At 39.5% G+C, this 20,741-nt stretch overlaps 1 protein-coding gene across 10 annotated transcripts in view; it reads right to left on the minus strand.

Annotated features, from left to right (window-relative positions):
- KLHL32 (kelch like family member 32) overlaps positions 1-20,741 on the minus strand; it is a 245,785-nt gene that overhangs the window by 139,215 nt on the left and 85,829 nt on the right. For 9 of the 10 annotated variants that reach the window (XR_014312142.1, XM_082731900.1, XM_082731897.1 and 6 more), the window contains one exon: positions 10,913-11,020. Coding sequence is in view for 9 of the 10 variants with exons in the window: in XM_082731900.1 (XP_082588026.1) it covers positions 10,913-11,020 (108 nt within the window). In the remaining variant the exon portion in view is untranslated. Of the gene's footprint in view, positions 1-10,912; positions 11,021-18,588; positions 19,109-20,741 lie in introns of those variants that run through there. The other variant, XM_082731901.1, reaches the window with a different exon arrangement.

The raw sequence follows: 20,741 nt of genomic DNA on the forward strand, positions 1-20,741 counted from the left end.
AGGATACCTCTTCCATCATAAACAAGAGAAGTACACAGAACAAGTGCGTAGGGGATTGGGGGTTTGATGGTGGAAAGATACAAATCGTCTTGTCTGCATCTATCATCACAATGGAAGGTGAGTTCTCCTTGTGCGATGTGTACTGAAGGTAGGGTCATAGGGGTTAGGGGTAGGGTTCGAGAAGAGAGAAGAAATGAGAAAATTACCAGAAAGAGGAGGAAAAGAAATTTACTTGGAAACCAGCTAGCACTGCCTGGCAAAAATGAGTGTCCATCTGAGATCTGGAATCATGGATTGGAAGTGGAAATGGTAACTTTTCCCAGAAACCACCACAGAGTTGATACTTACAGTGGAATGCAATGGATAATTCTCTAAAAATTGCCACAGGCTGGAATCAGGCTTGGTTCCCTCTAAGGTCAGTGACTTTGTCTTTGAGCTGTGTCAAATTGTTCCTACCCTGACAGATCCATGCATGGCTATCATAGATTTTTCAGGACCTAGTTCTCTTCAATTACCATATATCAAATTGGTATTTTTTTCTCCTTGCAAAGTAGAATGCAAATTAACCTGTTATTTTTTGGGTAGTACTCTACGAAGTACTACACCTCAATTATTCATTCTATCAGAACTAGTACAACTTTTGGAGCATGGCACATCCTTAGATACTTCACTATTCTCCATACACAAATAATTCAGACCCCTAATAATCCGTTTCCAATAAATGTAGTGGTGTGTTGATCTGGCACTGCCAACCACTACTCAGTCCACTCTGAGAAAGCATTCACTGTGTATTTCTTTGACTTTAGTGCATCCCTAACATCTAGTAAGGTTATTTTACTTTATTTTATTTTTAAATTTGACAGAGAGAGAGAGAGAGAGAGAGACAGCGAAAGCAGGAACACAGCAGGGGAGTGAGAGAGAGAGAGAAGCAGGCTCCATCCCAGGACTCTGGGATCATGACCTGAGCCAAAGGCAGATGCTTAATGACTGAGCCACCCCAGCACCCCAAAATCTAGTAAGTTTTTAACAAGAAGAACTCATTAAGTTTTTGATGAGTTAGTGACTCTCAATTTGAAAAAAAACTGTAAGTGTTTTTTTTTTTTTTATGAAGAATACAAATGAAATAAAATGCTCACAAATTAACTGAGGGCATTCGATGTATTTAAATCAGACCTTCATCTGAATATCTGCATCATTATTCTAGTCAAATGGAATATCGACTTGTAATAGAAATCTTCTCAAAACTTGGGTTTGGCCTAGTTTTTTTAATCTTGAAATCAACCACAAAAACCATATATTTTTGCTACCAGGGTTTTTTGTTTTTTTTTTAAACCTTACACTGGAATGGTAAAACTCCCTTATACTACTACTTTCTACTAATACTAAATGTTTCCAGCAGAGGGCTCAAGAATTCTATTTTAAGGAAAAAACTTTAAAAAGCTCGTGGTCCAACAGCAGCTATTATAAAACTCCTTCAGAAGGCAATACTCACAAAAAAAAAAAAAAAAAAAAAAAATTCTCCTCCTGATCAAGTAATTTCAGGTCTATCAATTTATTTGAAATAACACAAACGTAGGGCACCTGGATGGCTCGGTCCATCAAGCATTGGACTCACGATCTCAGGGTTGTGAGATCAAGCCCCGAGTCAGGGTCAGGCTCCAGGTAGGGTATGAAGCCTATTTAGGATTCTTTCTCTCTCCTCTACCCCTTCTACCCCTGCTCTCGAGATTGCTCTCTTTCTCTCTCAAAATAAATAAATAATAAACAAATAAAATAAAACAATCCAAATGAAAGAAAAAATTAGATTACAATAAGACAGCGTTTATGGATATATGTACCTTTATCTAACTCTAGGAAAGAAACTGAGTTTATAATACTGTGGATAAATGTACTTTTATCTAATTCCAAAGAAGAAATTAAGTAAATTATAGTCACAAAAATTTATATAAAACTACTTAGGCATATGAGTAAAGGCCAGGGCGGGGGGGCGGGGGTGAACAGAAAGACAGCATGTGATTCGTGAGTAAATTCAAATGTGGGTGAACAGCATTTGGTTGACGATTGTTTTTCACTTTAAGTCTTAGTTTTGTTTGTGTAAACGTTTGGGTGATTTTTTTTTTTTTCAAAGATGAAAAATGATATGCCTTATTTTTAGTGCTGAAAACAAGGATGGAACAAAATTTAGAAAGCTAGCAGAATGGTTTATTTATGGAACAGCTTGGGAATTTGGAGACACTTCATTTTCGAAGTCAGAACTGATCGGGGATAGCACCATTTTATTCATGCCTACAAATAACATTAAAGTACCTCTGGGATTTCAAAGATGTGTTCAGAGGTCCCAAATCTCTTTATTTACCCTATTTATTTACTTACATGATATCTCATTTTGAGATGGATCTGAGGCACCAATACAAGCATTTCTCTAAAAATTAGGAATATAAATAACTCAAGCTAAGAGAAAATAAGAAACAAAAAATATTATGAAGTCAGGAGAGGAAGTATATGTATCTATGTATATATACACATACATATATGTTTTTATATCTTTATAACAATTTTTAAAAATTTATTTATTTGAGAGGAAATATGAGCAGGGCAGGAAGGAGCAGAAGGAAAGGGAGAAGCAGGCTCCCCACTGAACAGGGCTGAGCAGGAAGCCCAACACAGGGCTCGATCCCAGGACTCTGGCTGGGATCATGACTTGAGCCAAAGGCAACATTCAATGTTGCCTGTTATATTAAGGCCTGATAGATGAGGTTGAGAATCACGAAGCCTGATAGACTGTGTATCTTCTGGGAATCCATTATGTATATAATTTCTCCCAAATGAACTTTTAGTGAGAGTTGTCTCAGAAAACAGGTTGCGGCTGGAGTGCGATTATTATCTTTTGCTGAATCAGGGGAAGGCTTATGTACTTTAAAAAGCCATCAATAGGCTAACAACTTCTTATGAAATTTAATAAGCTAATCAAGTTTCTCCATTAAATAAACTGTTAACCTCCCTCCCCTCAGAGGTGATTGGATTGAGCACCCAAGGAAGGGTCAGGATTTCCTTAGGGAATAATTCAGAGAGCAGCCAAACTCACAAATTCTAATAATCAAGAAAGAGCACTGCTTAGAAATCCTGCTTTGATTTCTGCTTAGAAATATGACAAAACAAAAATTACTGTTTATCCACCACTGCAAAGGAAAACAATTCTGATGGGTACCATAAAATAGAAAATATTTGGCCTTGATACTTTCTGCTAAAACATTCAAAAGAAACAAGTGCCCAGAAGTACAAAATCTAGCCTGGATTAACCAAGTGGGTTGACCTACTATTTTAAGTTGCTGTATATTAGCCAATTCTACTTCGGAGGACATAAGCTAGAAAAGGACCGATTGTTTATTGCCCCACTTGTGACAACAGAACCACTATCAAAAGCATACAGAGAATAGTTTTCTTCCCATTCCCTGTATTGGCAATGGGTGGGGGCAGGAAGTAGAGAGAGTTGGAAGGAGAGGAGAGGAAAGAGAGGGAACACATCCAGCTCATTTGAATGGAGTTTTATAAATAAATAAAGATAAGCTTAAAACACAGAGGGACCACACTCATTCTTGTCAACTCACGCTATCTCAGGTATCCAGAGACCCTCCTCAGGTTACCAGGACGCATGCTCTGTACACAATGAGCTCAAGCACACAATGGGTTCCTCAGCACAGGATCAACAGTTGAGAAAGATCACAAGTGCTATCAGCATGTTTAAACACGTGTTGTTTTCCTAAGTGACTTTCACAATATCTCAAAGGAAAATACCTCTGCCTAAAAGGTGACTATCACCCAAGTAGAATGCTAGACTAATGTAATTGAGGTCTGGCAACATTTTCAATGTTTGCCTGCTAATAGCTTTCAGGCCCCAGCCCTGTCTCCTTCCTGCTTTCCCCACACCTGGGAAAAAGTAAGAGGAAAGATTGAGTGTTCTCTCCCTTGGTGCTGGTAGGAAGGTCAAACCACAAAAGTCCCTGCCTGAGTGAAGGATCTTCCAGCTCCCTCCCCTAACGACAATAAAAGTCAAAGCCAGTCACCCCCTACTTGCCCTCTGAAGTCATTTTTGGACCCAGTTGGGAGTCAGCCTGCTCTCCCCAGAAAGCCTCATTGTATGAGTAATAAACCTTTTGCATCCTCTTGGTATGCGCGTGGTATTACCAGTCTCAACATCTGCATCAAATTTTGCATAAGGAAGGGAGCCATTCTGTTTTTGGAGAATGCCTAGAAGACAACTCAGAAACCCCAAACTTGCAAATTATTAGAGAAAAGCCAGGAAACTTAAAACAAAATAAAACAAGACAAAAAATAAACAAAAAACCTCAAAGTAATCAGTTTTGTTACCAAATGAAAGCAGATCTCAGAAGTGTGGCCAGTTACATTTCTTCACAGAGATATTTTAGACGTTGCTATGCTGAGCAAATGGCTTTATAATTCCTGCAGTACACACGAACACCTGAGTACATTCTGACCAGACAGCACACACAAATTTAATCTAGGACAGGCTGGCATGAAGTAGACACTGTTAATTAGAACTGGTCCTGCTCTACAGGGGGGAGGTGCTCCCATGTGCTTTCCCTCTGTCTGAATCGACTGTTCCCCTTGAGGAACAGACAGACTTCAGGCCCTGTGAGTCCTTGGGTTCTTACGTCCTCAGCTGAGAAAAGTAGGCTCTGGGGGTCAGTCAAGACCCCCAGAAGAGACTTTGAAAATCTCACTTCTCCTTTTCTCACAATAAATGATTAGGTTTCAACCCATCCTTCCCACTTTTGGCCACCAAAACATGACAACATTTATCGCTTTACTTGACATCTTGGGAAGTCATAAAAATTCCATTTAGCCTATGGTTCTTGTCTATCAAGTCAGCTGTGAAACCATGAGTGGGAACATGGAACATCTTTACCCCAAAAGAGTAAGTGGATACATCTGCTTGTGTGTTTGTTTTTGACCCACTGATAACAGAGAAAATCTCTCCAAGAGCAAATAATGCAGAGTTTTTAAAGATCCACACAAGCAAAAAGTCATGGATGAAATTCAAGCTTCCTTCATTCTAGTCTCTCAGACCTTCCAGTATGGACTCTGGCATGGCTCTCACAAGAATTAAGGTGAAGAGAAAATGATCACTTTTGCCTAATTCAAAATATTCTTCCTGAGAATGTGGATTTTAGACTGTGCCCTCTAGAATCTTGGGCACAGTGCAGGGATCTTTGAGGCCTTTTGCTTGCCAGGCTTCTGTCGGCTCTGCCGGATGCAGAAAGGATTCTACGGCTAAAATATTTAGGAATTCAGGAATAGCCTGAATGTTGCTCCCCAGAAACATATTTAAGAAGAATTTCTCCCAGGTTTATTCATATGCTACCATTTAGTTCAACCAGGCTATGTTTATAAGTAAATCTTACGGGGACTTTCTCCATGTAAAGCGACACATTTATCCCTGTGCAGGGATGGCCCACGGGAAGCAGTTCCAATGAAGATTCTGTCATTCTGCTGCTGGGCCTGGTGCTCAGGTCTTTAGAGAAAAACATTCTGCTATGGAGAATAAACACAGTTTCAGTGACCATCAAACTGGAATGCTACAGTGTATGCCTTATCAATGCTATGTAGAAAGATAATGTGAACTGATTAAGGAATCAAATAAGAATCAGGAAAAAAAACTTGACTGCACAGTGCATGAATATTAAGGCATAGTTTCCTTGAGTTTACAATTTCTTAAAAAAAAAAAATGTATTTATTTATTCGAGAGAGAGGAAGAAAGAGAGCAGGGAGAGGTGGGAAGGGCAGAGGGACAGGGAGAAACAGACTCCCAGCTAAACAGGGACACCAAAGCAGCACTTGATCCCAGAACCTTGGGACGCTGACCCGAGCCGAAGGCCGATGCTTAACTGAGCCGCCCAGGCGCCCCCAGTTTACAATTTCTGATTGCATGAATATCTTTACATAATCTCCTGTGTAACCACAATTATAGCTAAAAAAAATTTTTTTTCTTAAGAGTATCATACTTTCCCACATTTCCAAAAGAAAGACTTTAAAATATCAAAATTAACGGTTACACAAAATATCCTTGTGAAAATTGTACTAAAACATTTTCTGGATCAGAGGAAGGTGATTAGGATGGGAGTCCCGAAGAGATGGGCTCTGCTGCATGCTGAGGAGCCAAGGCTGGCGTGACTGGATAATGAAGAGAAAAGCAAGGGAACACAGGTACCAACGCGTCCTTTCTCTTCAGATGGCCTTATATGACATGGCTGGCTTATGGCCAAAAAACTCAGCAGTACCTGGAGGCAGCAAATATTAGAGGGTACTATAAATGTCACTGTCATTGGGTGCATAGCTCCTCTCTCCAGCAGGCTACAAGGGATGGAACAGGAGGACAGTTCTCTGGAAAGTAAGAGGAAGCTAACTAGCCTTAAGCCCTTGCTCCACTATAAGGAATGTCTTTAGCACCGTACTTACTTCGCATATAGTCTATCCTCCTTAACATCTTCACAGCCGGAGAGCTCAACAGTGAACTTTATCGTGGTCCTCAGCTCTGTTTGCTTCCCTATTTTGGTCTTAGTTACTCAAATTCCTAGAGGCTTATTCCTCCAGGAGACTTTGAGGTCAGAAGTCCTTCCATCTTTTCTCTTTCTAGAAGGTCTTGGTGTTAACTGCTCATCACTATCCCTGGGCTTTCTTAGCAACACCTGCTCACTCCGGAGTGGCTGACCTCTTGTCTAGTTAGGACTGGGAGTCCTCTTCGCCGGCAACAACTCCATCAGAATCCTTTTTTTCCTCCCCTTCTTCTTTCCTGGTCTGAAATAGGAACGAATTCCTGGCCAGAGCTGGAAAGTGAGGAGACTGAGGGAGGCCAGGGAACGGGTAGTCTTGCCTACTAGATTACGTGAGAGTTTGCGTTTTCTTAGGGTTACTTTGTCCCTTCCTCCCTAAGGCCGAGTTGCCCAGCAACAGTTTACATCATACCACTTGCTTCTGACCTGGCTCCAGTGCCAGCCCAGAATAGGACCTGGAAAGTAGCCTGGCTGCTTTGTCCCTTGTGGCTGCTTCTGCTCTTTACGGCTGAGCAAACACACACAACAAGGGCTGCGATAGATCCCTGCCTCGGCACAAGCTGTGCCCTAAGTCATGCGTGCCCACAGGAAGGGCACGTCTCTAATCAGTGTGAATGTAGAGTGTGTGCTAGCTCGGCCCCGCATAGGTTCTTTGCTAAGAAAAGTGCGCGCACATTCAGAGGAAGCATTAGCATTAGGGGGAAAGTCTGCTTTCTCTTTAAAATTTCCTGGATGAAATCTGTGACCAATTTCAAGAAGGTTATGCTTTCTGCATGGAGGAGGAACGCACACACGTCTTGTTATACGTAGCTGCATTCACTCATCGCGCCCACACGATACTTCCAATTTATCTCCCAAGATGGCAAGAATTTTCAGACATTTAAAATACTTACATTTTATACTACGCTTACTACTACTGACTAAAGGTATAATCAACTGTCAGCAGAAATAGCTAGAGGTAGACAAGTTCAAAGTTAACCCTGATTTTACAAATCTATATCATGGCTGAAGACAACAGATTAGTGAATATTAGTGAATATCCACAATCGTACGTAACAATTAAGGAATTGAAGAGCAATGCTTTGATTCCTGCTTCCATACGCCAAAGTCTTTGCCTAATGCTAACGTCAGTTTCAGAGTAAGAGAAAGCAGCTTCTTTGCATCTCCCAAGCATACTGCAATTTCACTTTTTGCCATTATCTGTGTTCATGTCTCAAAGGGCAAACAGATTTATTATAAAGCCATTTTGGTGTTTAAGAGAGCAAAGTACCATGAATGCCATCCAAGAAAGCCTGTATCAATTTCCACTGTGCAGCAATGAGTCATCATACATCGAGTTCAACTCAGAGCCCTTATGAACTGAGTGTTGCAAAGGCACCCAGGATGAGAGAACCATCAAGGGTTCACTTTCTGAAACATCCAAATGCTTCCCTGCCTCCTTCAACAAAGTAGAACAAAGATGACTTAACCTTTCCTCGGTGGGACAATGGCTCCGAAGCTAAGAGGACTGGGTTTGACTCACTGAGTCCATATCCACTGGGAGAGTGATTTGAGTCATTCCCTGCCCTTCCTGGGCTCATCCTCTTCGTGACGGGATCACTGCATTCTTCAGAGCTGTCTAGAAGATTAGGTCAAACAGCACACATAAAGGAGCCAGGGCAATGCCCCTGCTCTTGCAGAAGATGTTCCATGAAATGTCAGCCCACTTCCCGTCCCTCCGGACACAATCTGTACAGATGAGTTCCTGCTCTATGCCACAGGCCTGTTACTGCTCCGTGCGTACACACATCAGCAATGGGTCACTGGACAGAATAAATGAAACTCCAGGTCTGGCCCTAGGGCTTGTCTTTTTTTTTTTTTTTTTTTTTTAGCATTCCTGGCTTTCTTTTTAACTCATGAAACTGGAATATGTGCGTATGACTCCTAAGCAGTGAGATAGGGCTGTTGCTCTGCAAACTTCTCAAGCAGTTTTCTTACCTTTCTTAACTTTCTTACCCTGCAGTCCATGTTTCATAAGTCCTTTGGGACACAGGTACTACATATACGTAATTGTGAAAGAAACTAACAGGCGATCAAGGCAAACAATAAGACAGACACATATTATATCTGGATGTGTCTTTTACCCCAGCTTTTATAGCATTTTTTCACCTTTCTGTTTACTAATGATTTAAATGATTTGCAGCCTATAATTTACAAGCTGAAACCTTTCCATTATTAATGCAGCCAAATACAAAAGCTACTCATGTGGGTTCTTCTATCAAAAAAACACAAAATTCACCATTTCATTCCCATTGCACACCAGCAAAGTATGAGCTATGGGTTATCAATAGTACTTCAGAGGTGAGCAAATGCAGGTGTAATCATATTTTAGGCTGAAGAAAAAAACCTACACAAGACACAATTTAGAGCTAGTATCTCTCTTTACATCTATGAACCAAAAAGCATCCAACACATAATTTACTCACTTCACTAGGAATCAGTTTTGGCAACTCTGAACAGTAACTGTCCACATGAATTTCCTAAGGCATGAAATCTGGCTGGGCTGACCCTGAATTTGTGATCTATTTCTTTTATATTTCCCTTTGCACCTGCTACTTGATGGATTTTTTTTTCCTTTCTACCCACTATTTTATTTCAACTTCTGAGTTGCCTCAATCACTCCAGGAAACATATCTCAAACTCTACTAGCTCTAGAAAATGGACAATATCATATAGTTTAAAAAGCCTCTAAAGAGGGAAACTTAGTAGGAAAGTGAGCTCCCAACATTCTTCAAGACCCAAATACCACCTTCTCTGTGACCGTTTGTACTGATGGCCCCAGCTGACCACATCCTCCTTGCTGTCTCCACTGTATCTTGTATTCTGCTTCTATTGTATGTCCCAACACAACGAGGACATATGATTACGTCTATGCCTCTTTCCCCCACTGGGATTTGGGTGCGCCAAGAGAAGAGGTCCTTATTCTAGCATAGAAGACACTAAACCCAAGTTAAATAAAACAAAACAAAACTTTATAAAAGACAGTAAACATCCAGTCTGTATGTGGGTCGAATTAGTTGAGTGGTTCTCAAATGAAAATGGGGGGTGAGGAGTGGAAAAAATGAGTGAAGGTGGTCGAAGGTAGATACTTCCAGGTTTAGATAAGTAAGTTCTGGGATGTAATATTCAGCATGGTGACTGAAGTTAACAATACTATTAATATATTTGAAAGACACTAAGAGAGTAGATTTTAAAAGTCCTCACCACAAGAAAAAAAATTGTAACTATGTGTGGTGACGGATGTTAACTAAATTTACTGTAGTACGTATATGGAATCCTTTTATTCTACACCCAAAACTAATACAATGCTATATGTCTGCTATACCTCAATTAAAAACAATTTTAAAAGGAAGGTTTCTGTGTGTTTTCATCTTGGCTTCAACAACATAAAACTAGTAAAGAAACATGATACTTTGGATCTGGATTCATTATTGTCTTTATGCAGGTTAATTTCAATTTTCTCCGAGAGTCATATGTTGACCTGGTTCTCACATTCCATTAGTTAACATTATTATTCTTTCACTTAAAAAAGAAAATGGATATTCTCTGGAGATCTCTGTAAATCCCATGACAATTTTAATAAAGAACAATTTTGGCTTTCAACCCGTCACATTATAATCTAATCCTTGAGACCCTGACTCTCAGATATGTGTGGAGGACAGGAAACCAAGGGGCTAGACACAGCTTCTTGGAGCTTTACATTTTTTTTAAGCCAATAATGCTGTGATTAATGGAGCTTCAGCAATAACAGTTTAAGTTATTTTGCAAACTCTTTCCCATAAGAGGGTTCTTTAGGCTGTTTTAAAACTATACCAGCAAGCCTCTGAGCTCAGATTAAAATATTATGTTTCTGGGGTCATATTTAAACTCAAATTGTTTTACTCACCTTTCCATCCTTTTTGTTATAAAATCAAGGAGATGTGAACTTTTTTTAAAACATCAAAATGAATAACAAGAAAAATATCTAAATCTCATACCTCAAGGATAATCCCCACTGGTTAGTTGCAATTAAAATGTTAAATGAAACAAGATGGGATTGGGAGGGAGACAAACCATAAGTGACTCTTAATCTCACAAAATAAACTGAGGGTTGCTGGGGGGAGGGGGTTTGGGAGAAGGGGGTGGGATTATGGACATTGGGGAGGGTATGTGCTTTGGTGAGTGCTGTGAAGTGTGTAAACCTGGTGATTCACAGACCTGTACCCCTGGGGATAAAAATATATGTTTATAAAAAATAAAAAATTAAAAAAAAAAAAAGAAAAAAAAATATTAACCCTCTCAGAGGACACAAAGTACCATACCTGGCCTGTGTATGCAAACTCCAGAGCCTGCTTCAAGCCAAGGCTGGTCACACCGTGCAAATTCACCTCGTCGGCTCCACTTTCCACCATACAGAGACTGAACATTGCCTGAGGTAGGAGAGAATGCGAGAGATGGAGAGTTACAGAACTTAAAAACCAAGAGAATGAGACAAAGTCCTAAACAGACCAGGACAGACGATCCATGACAGACTTCACTGCCTTTTTTTCTGCCTCATCTCAATGACACACCTCATTCCTCTCATCTGCCACGTAGCATACATTCTATTTCAGTGGCTCTCAAAATGTGGACCCTGGGCCAGCAATATCAGCATCACCTGGGAACGTTAGAGGACAGATTCCAAGGGGCCCCAGCCCAGACCTACTGAATCAGAAACTCACACAGGGGTCCAGCAATGTGCATTATGATTGGCCATCCAAGTGACTCTGATCCTCACTTGCGTTTGAGAACTTCTATTTCTTTAGTGAAAATTAATTTGTTCCAAACCAATTCTCCAAGTCAGTTCTACTGGATGATCAGTCTGCCAAATGAAAACTTAAAAATTAAAAAAATGAAACTTGACAAATTTTTTAAAAATGCATTGGTTTGTCCCATGTCCAAAAAAACAAACCAACTAACCCACAGTAATTTGTACATATGGAACAAGTTTGATTTAGCAGGTATAAAGAGAAAATTCTGTTTTGGGTTACCAATGATGAAATGTACTATTTAGGAATGTATACATCTATATAGGGAAGAATTAACCTTACCCAAAGGAAGTTCTGGTCTTTTCCCTTGAATTCTGGAAGGTGATCTCTAGGCCCTTGGAATATCCTGCCAGATAGGAAGGTCCTTGTTTGTCTGGGAACTGTGTGATTTATGATGGGATTTTGGGCCACACTCTATCAGTTGTGACCTCAGGGGAACTGGAGACTAAAGGTACTAGCCTGACCTCTAGGCAAGGCTGGAGGTGAAAGGTCAATCACATGGAAAATGTGTAACTGAGCCCCAGAAAAAACTCTGGATACCAAAATTTGGGTGACTGTCCCTGGTTGGCAGTCCTCTGTGCATTTTGTTTCTTAGCGTGGTCAGAAGATACACTACGGCTCCACAGGAGGAGGACCGCCAGCAGCTCTGTATGTGGTCCCCTTCTGGATTCTGTCCAGTATGTCTGTTTCTTTGTCTAACTCCAATTCATATCCTTTCCCTGCAATAAGCCAGTTTCCATGAGTATAAAAACTTATAGCAAGTTCTGTGAGACTTCCTAGTAAATTATGGAATATGAGAATAGTTTCAGGAATTCCTTCAAACCTGCAGTTGGTGTCAGAAGTGATAGAGGTCTTAAGGGAACTGTCCCTTCAAATTCTGCAGTTTAGCTAACTTTATAGAGATAAAATAAAAAGTGGAGGAAAAACCCCCTTACTCAACTATATGGTAATATTTTACTTTACACTAATTTCTTTAATTCTAGAAATGTGATTTTTTTCTGGTTTTGCCAATGTATTAATAGTCTTCTCTTAGCAATTTTTATGTTGATAAATTTATTTTTGATCCTCACAATTCTGTACACTTTAATATATATCGAATGGTGGTTTTTTGTTTGTTTTGTTTTTTGAGGGGGGAGGACAGAAGGAGAGGGAGAGAGAGAATTCCAGGCAGGCCCCACACCCAGCACAGACCCCAACATGGGGCTGGATCTCATCACCCTGAGATCATGACCTGAGCCGAAACCAACAGTCAGATGCTTAACTGACTGAGCCACACAGGCACCCCTGAATGGTGGTATTAATTGATGGTCCATTATTTCTTCTGCAGATTCTCATTTCTATTTCACTCCATTAGAGAGTTCTGAATTTTCATAATGAATAGAATCCTCTTTGTTAGCTCAATTTATAGCTAAAATTTTAATTGTTAGAAATACACAATTATTGCTCCCTTGTCATTTGAAAAATTTTTTAATCATTGAAAAAATCCTGAAGACATGGGGAAGTATGTAATGTGTAACATACACAATAATATTTGCTATATTAAATAGCAAACATGTAGAATATTTCACTTTCAGGAATTTACTTTGTCATGAATAAATGAAATCCGACATTCCTTTAGAAGCTGTTAGTGGTGAAAGTCAATAAGGTGTATTTGGTAACTTGGTTAATTAGTGAATTGATCTGGCTTGCTGTTGAGGCCACTAGAGAGAGTTAAGGTGCTACATGACTGGTTAGGAACACTGGATTTGAAGTCATGTAACCCTTGGTTTGGTGAACCACAGTGATTAAAGCCAAACTTGTAATCAAACTATTCCAGATTTGACAAGCACGTAACTCCTCTCGGATTCAGTTTTCTTATCTGGAAAATGGGGCCAAAAGTTCTATCCACTTCATGAACTTGTTTAAAGATTAAATGACAGTGTATATATATGAAGTATTCGGTAATAGTGCCTGCATATGGCAAGGTCTTAGTGAAACTTACATACTGTAATAACAAGGAAATAGAGTTAAGTTTCTTTTATGTATTCTTTGGTTAAAAGCAGTGATATATACTCTCTGAGGATTTTTGGTTTTGTTTTTGTTTTTGAAATCAAGCTTAGCTAAAGATAAAAAGGGCTATCAAAAAACTGATTTTAATGTAAATGGATTCTACTTATGCATTTGTGAAAGATCCAAAGTCAAAACCAGATGCATCCAGCTCTTACAGTTAGAAGAACATGCAACCCTTGACCTCAGAGTCCTGAACTCAGGTCCCACACTGGGCATGGAGCCTACTTAAATCAATAAATTGTCAGAACTAAAAAGCACAAGTCACAATAAAAAAGGACTTTCCATTTGTGTAATTCTGAATTTGCTTCTAGACTTCATATAGCTCCTCTAAACAAAACGAAACACTGGAAGAAATTGCAGTTGTTTTTTTTTTTTTTTTCTTCACATCTGTTTTTTATTACATGGTGTTTCAATTTTTAATATTTCCAACACTAATTTCTTTTTTCAGATCTTCCAAGTTGCGATTGCACCAGAAATGGTGACCTGCAGCTCTCCATCAACTCCACTGTTGACAGAAATGACTCAAACTGCAGAAGGATTATCTAGGTTAATGAAATGCAAAAAGTTCCTGAAGACAATACAAACTTCATAGGGTTGTCATTAGGTTGTCCGTAATCCAAGCTGAATGCCCTACTTTCCCATGTCTGTTTGGATCCCAGTTGGAAGGAGAGCTAAGAAACAGCTTCTCTTCTGCTCTCTGCCCAAATTCTGTTCCTTTCAAACACTTTCCTAGTGACAGTCCCTCTCAAAACCCCTGTGTCAGGCTACAGGACTTTACTCCTACTCCCTAATTTGAGGACTGATCACATCATAAAAACCATCACTGCCATTTCCACACAACCTTCATTTTGATATCGTATCATATAATCTTATAAACTTAATGTTATAAATTTAAAACATGGTAATTTTTAAAAGTTATAAAACCAGTTAAGGAGAAGAAAAAAGGAAACTATTAAACCAAGGTCTGTATTTTGGGTTTAATAAACTTACAAGGCACCTCAATTAGAAGAAGTCACACTGGATACCAACAAAGTAAGGAAGAACCCAGTCATTTGTCAATTAGTAAAGCTTGTAAGATGTCAAGAGCCTGTGAAATAATGTTAAGAGAGTTTCTAGAGCCCACAGGGAAGGACAAAGCGTCCTTTGGTAGCAAAAGAGGTGATAGGACCATGGGTGCTGTCTTCTACCACTGAATGTCCTGAAAAGGTAAACTGTAAGCGCCATGAACTGTAGGTACCAGAACTTCCTTACTCACTGTGGTGAGTACTCTTGCTTACTCACTTCCTTACTCACTCACCCCTAGATGCTCACATTTGCTTGCATGCATGCAATATATATAGATAAATGAATAAATGAATGAATGCATGCATGAATGAACCAACACAGTCTTCAAAAATTCAGATGATGATGCGGCTGTAGGTAATGTTCAGCTGTTGCACATTGTTGTAAACAAAAATAATTAATCTGATATAGGAAAGAATTTTCTGGGTACAAGGTGTTTCAGACAAGTAGCTAAAGTAGCGACAGTTAAAGAGAAGGAATACCCACCATAAGCTAAATACAAATTAGTTCACTTGTAGACATTTAGAAAAAAGTAAGAACATATGGCAATGCCCTCTATCAAGCCACAACATTCTGCCAAAGCACGGGATGAGGTTCTGCTTAGAGATATGGAAGCATTGCACAGATTCGTCCTCGGTTCATGCTGTTTTTGTCTTTGGGAAAGCCTGGGCCAGGCTGAGATTTACAGTTGTCACAGCTCACTCTTGGCTGATAACGTGCTGCCACCACCACAAATCTTTCTAATTGAAAACCTAGTTTGTGAGAACACAGTCCACTTGAAGTGCCAACCACAGAGAGAACTGTCGATTTATAGTGTGTCGTGCCTCCTATATTTCACACAGAAATGATGCAAATGAAGTCTTAAAACCACAGTGCATGAATCAAGTTTCTTTGGGTCATGTTAGTTGTCATGCAGTCACAAGATGAACTACAACTCATTTTAGGTTGGTACATGATGCCCCAAAACTGACCAGCGGAAATGCTACTGTGTCTTCAAAGATGAAAACACAGACATTTTCAAGCACTTGAAGTTGGTAAAATAGGATCTTTTCACCTAGAAACTACACATAGCTTTGGAGTTGCCCTGGACATGGGCAAGAAGTACAGTGAATTCCATTTTATCAGGAATCCAGATGATTTTACGGATGAAATAACTGCTTTGTGTTCAGTGCACTCAACCCTTATCTTTTATGAGTGAGTTAAACCAAAATAAGCAAACAAGTTTAAGAAAGCTATTGAAAAAAGCAACTTGCAATGATAGCAGCATACCCAGACTGACCCCATCTTTCATTAAGACAAGTAACTAGTGTTACTTACTAGTGATGTTTACAGTGGCCATGTGTCATTACAGAGATCTGAGCTAACTTCTGAATCAACAAAGATTACATTTTGCTCAATTTAGTGTTAATGGTGATTACCTTTCATCGTATTTTGGTTATACCTCCCATATAGAATGGGTGGTAAATCTCACTTAATGAGACTGTTCAATTAACCACAATGGCCCATTTCCCTGGCATTAGGGGTAGGATGTTCCTGACCACAGCTGAACTGGACTATTTACCTTCTTTATTTCACAAACGCAAAAGTAATCCAATCAATTTGGGGAGCTTAATGGCCCACAAGAGTAGGAATCTTTGGTTACAGGGGTCTTCTCCCAGTATATTTGTAGCTGTTTTAATTCTTCCTCCAACAGTATAGTAATAGTCTCAGAGAAAAAAATATCAGGACAAATGAAAACACCAAATTACATTACTAAACCTATAATTAAGCAGCCACATTTAATTATTTCTTAAAATACCAATTTTCCCTCACTTTAACCATATAAAGAAAAATTCACCTTACACGCTAAAAACTGTGAAACATATTGGTTTTCCCCAACATCTTCAAATATGTAACTTGTTTATTCAAAGAATCTAGCTGTATTTCACAGTTTTGCTCTTGGCACAGTTGCTTCTTAAATTAACTACATAGTGATAATGAGCCCTTCAAAACCAGCATGATTACGGCTTATTCTATTTCTCTTTAGAATTCTCCTCCTCCTAGATGTGGCTGTATTTCAACTACTTGAATCTTCTTGGGAATGGAATAGAAAAAGGAGACAGATCAAGGTCTTTTTCATTTAGCTAAAGATATATAGTAAATTTGTGAAGGTCAGAAACTGCTGCCCATCATGAACTCAGACTATCCATGAGTGGTATTTATCCTTGTCAATGGTTACATACTCTGGAAGATGGAAAATGGCATCCACACATCTGGTTTTGGCCTTTGGTCATGCTCTTGAATCCTATGACTTCTGCTCATTCTTGTGGTGCTTCTGTTCCCTTTTTGTCTATGGCTGTATTTCTTTGGTATGGATTTCAAACCTTTACTCCCCACCATGTAAAGAAGTCTGTTCTGTCAGATATTTAGGGATGATGCTTACTCTTCCTTATTGAATAAATTTGATAAGTCGTTATTGAATGAATCTTTTCACATAGAGACCATTTGTTCTGTCCTCATAGGACACAATCCTGCCTTTCAAGATCAACACACTATCCAAAATCAAACATGAATCTCCTACACTCAGACAGCCGTCCTAAAACAGAATTTGGGGCCCATCTCAAGAAGTGGCTGAGCCGATGTGATACAGAGTCTGAACAAATCCGGGGAAGTTGGCTCTGAAGAAGGAAAGTTTCAGAGGACAGTTATATCAGAAGAGTCTGAAAGCCTGAAGAAAAAAATAAGAGGTGGAGTAAGTGAGGCGGCCAAGTGAGGGATTCTGTGTCCCTTTGATAAGCATTTAGGGAAGATTCTGCAAGACTCAGAAGAGGCTCTCATGGTGCTTATCAAAACCACACTGGGCATGTCTTAAGCATCATGGCTAAAAGTCTAGACTCTCTTCTGTCAATGGAATCTTGAAACTAGAAGGTACCTTAGAGATCACCAGTCCCTCACTACTCAGGTGTGGTCCCTGGGCCAGCAGCACTGGCATCATCGGGGAACTTGTTAGAGATGAAGCATTTCAGACACACCTCATACCTACTGGATGGAAGGTGCATGTTAACAAAAGCTCCAGGTGACCCATGTGCACATCACAATTTGAGAGGCACAGCTATAGTCAGTCCTCTGCTCTTTGCAACACTCCTTGCGTATCTGAATATTTAAAGAGATGAGACATCCAATACTTTGCATGAGAATAGGAAGTATTAGTAATACACTTCAGTGTGCTACCATTAAATAAGGTGTGGACAATTACAGATACAGATACAGAAAACTGAATCATAATCATGCTTCTAATAAATTTCTCCCCTTTGTCCTCGTCGAATTTCAATAAATTCCCTCTGTTGCTTGAGAGCTTTTATGATGTGTGGTCACAGCTCTTAAGTCTCCCCGTGGAATGAGCACCTAATCCAAATTCTCTGATTTATAAAATGTTAGCACTCCAGGCCAGTGCGAAATCTTGGCATCTGGGTAGAAGACCTGAGTCCAAATCCAAGCAAGGGAGGATCAGTCACTACATCTTGTTGGGTGAGAAGAGAGATTATTACTTGGGAAATAAAAGTTAAAGAAGACTCATGGTTTCAAGAACAAGGCCTCAGGAAGAGAAAATTGTCCTATGTTCTTGGATGGAAGTGGTGTTAGCAGCCTTCAGGTAAATCTGTCATGACATTCTCCTTTTCCCAGTGGCCCTGGCTGACTTTATCTGAGTCATCTCCTTCTTAACATATTTGCCTGAAGAGGAATGTCATGTGGCCATCATGGAGCTGACACAACCCCACCCCCTAGACCTGTTCCTATGGAATTCAAAAACCAGAAACTTTTAAGGAGTCTCCATATACCATAAAGGACAACAAGGCACTGGAACCTTGTTGATGCCTGGTTGCTATCTCTAGCTGCCTGGAGCCTGGTTGAGGACTGTGAGGCCAAATCCAGACTCAACTGAGAGTGGTCAGGATCTTGTTATTATGTCTCCTGTAGGTCTAAAGAAGGGAGATGGAGTAGAAGCACCAGCCCTGCATCATAAAGTATCCATATGTACAAGCATACAACACAACATTTCTGTCTTAGAGTTCATGACATCATCACATAAAATCTCTTACCTCTTGGCTCTAGAAAAGTTTTTGGAAGAATGTTGATAATAATGTGAAATTGCTTTAATTATACTAATCATTCTTCTCTTTAAAAATCCAGGGTAATTAATGACCACTATTCAGAATTTAATCCAAAATTTCAGGAGCTCTTCTTTTATTTGTAATGTCCTCTTTATATCTGTTTCTTCAGTGTGCTACCATTAAATAAGGTGTGGACAATTACAGATACAGGTACCCAGCCCAGCTGGAGAATCTCTCTCCCACCTTTCATTTTATTCATCCCCATTGGTTTGACAGTTGTGAGTCAGGCAATCCATGCTAGAGCTACTCTCCCATTATTTGGCTATACACAGATGAGGACAGAGACCCAGCTCACACACAGTTTCTTCTAACTCCATTAGTTGCTAAGCAACCAATTATTGGAACCTTCCTGATCCAAGACAGAACAGGCAAGTGTACTATCAAGTGTCTCGGTTGTCATATATGTTCAAGTCCACCACTTCTGCAAACACATTGGATGCTGTGTCATACAGGTGACACGCAAAGTCTCCATGTCTTACAGAGTAAGAAAAGAAAATAACTTAGAAATAGTCCTCAAGAGTTCTAATACTTCTCAAAAGTAACTGGGTGCCTGGGTGTCTCAGTTGGTTAAGCAGCTGCCTTCAGCTAGCTCAAGTCATGATCCCGGGGTCCTGGGATCAAGCCCCGCATCAGGCTCCCTGCTCAGTGGAGAGCCTGCTTCTCTCTCTGCCTGCCTCTCTGCCTATGTGTGCTCTCTGTCAAATAAATAAATAAAATCTTAAAAAAAAAAAAAAAGTAACTAACTGAAGAACTTCTTTTAGTCCTATGAAAATTTGTATGTGCATATACATAATTTTTAAAGTGATATGAATGATTTGATATAGAAATCTCAATTATCACTTTGGAGTCACATGCCTCTAAATGAGAAGAATGCTGGTAATTCAATCCTTCAGGAATCCAGGCATGCAGACCCCAAATCCAGTCAACATCAGATGGGGTAATTAAAAGCAATTGATTCAACAAGCAGCTGGGTCCTCCCTGTGTGGACACTTCATTTTGAATCAGTTTTTTTATAAAAAATGATGAACAGAATCAGGGCATATCTATATATCCCAATAATTCTTTACATCAATTCATCTGATTCACATGATCAGCCGTCTTGCCCCCTTTTAGAAACCATCTGTCTTGAATCAATATTCAATTTCTAAAGGTTTGAAATTTTCATCAGTTTTATTATCCTTCAAACATGCACTCTTGTTCTTTCAGATGAAGCTAAGGTTGACTGTATCACTGTGATTAAGCATGAGTGAAATTGTGATTTTAAATAAAACAGCGTGCAAGCTATAATTTCAAGAGGATAAAAAAGATATGGCAGGCAAAAATGAAATAGTCTTTCAAACACACACTGGCAGCAAATAAAGAGCTTAGCACAACGACGGCATAAAATAAATGATTTTTTAAAAGTTAGCTATTACTTCAAGTTGCAAATATTTTTTCCAGCTTTATAATATTTATATTCAGGAGAAGTGAATCAGTTCAAATGAAGGACTAAAATGCAGACCAGAGTTCACCGTGCTTCCACCATAACGAACACACTGCCCTGTCAGCACAATAATATCTGAAATGTTAATGACTTCTCTGGCACTGATGCAAACAATTTTAAAAGGGAAGGTGACAATGATTTTTCAGAGACTCTCAGCTTTCAATTTAAAAAGGAAGTAACGTTGGACCACCACCACCATCAACTGCTACTTCACCTTGAACTGACAAAGGGAATTCTATTTTTAAGGAGTGTGTTCGGTTTTAAAAGGAGATTAGCTATTTTAATTGTTTTTAAAATAAATTTTTAAAAACCCTCACACCCTTGGGTGCTCAGGAGGCCCTATCCCACAAGACATCTAAAATCGGCCTCCTCGCCTCTCCCACAACTGCAGTTTCTATACCAGCCAGACGTGTGGCTGCTCCCGGTCAGCCAGGCAGTTAATGCTTATCGAATGTCCACCAAGTGTTAGTCTGTAATAGGCTGTCTATAAAATGTCAGATTGAGTGCTTAATTTGGCTTTGCTGAATGTCAAGGACATCATTAATGGTGTTATTTTTTCTGGCTAGATTTAAAAGCTATTTCACGAGGCCTCTTCTTG

The sequence above is a fragment of the Mustela nivalis genome (assembly GCF_964662115.1).
Source record: "Mustela nivalis genome assembly, chromosome: 5".
In the NCBI taxonomy this organism is placed as follows: domain Eukaryota; kingdom Metazoa; phylum Chordata; class Mammalia; order Carnivora; family Mustelidae; genus Mustela; species Mustela nivalis.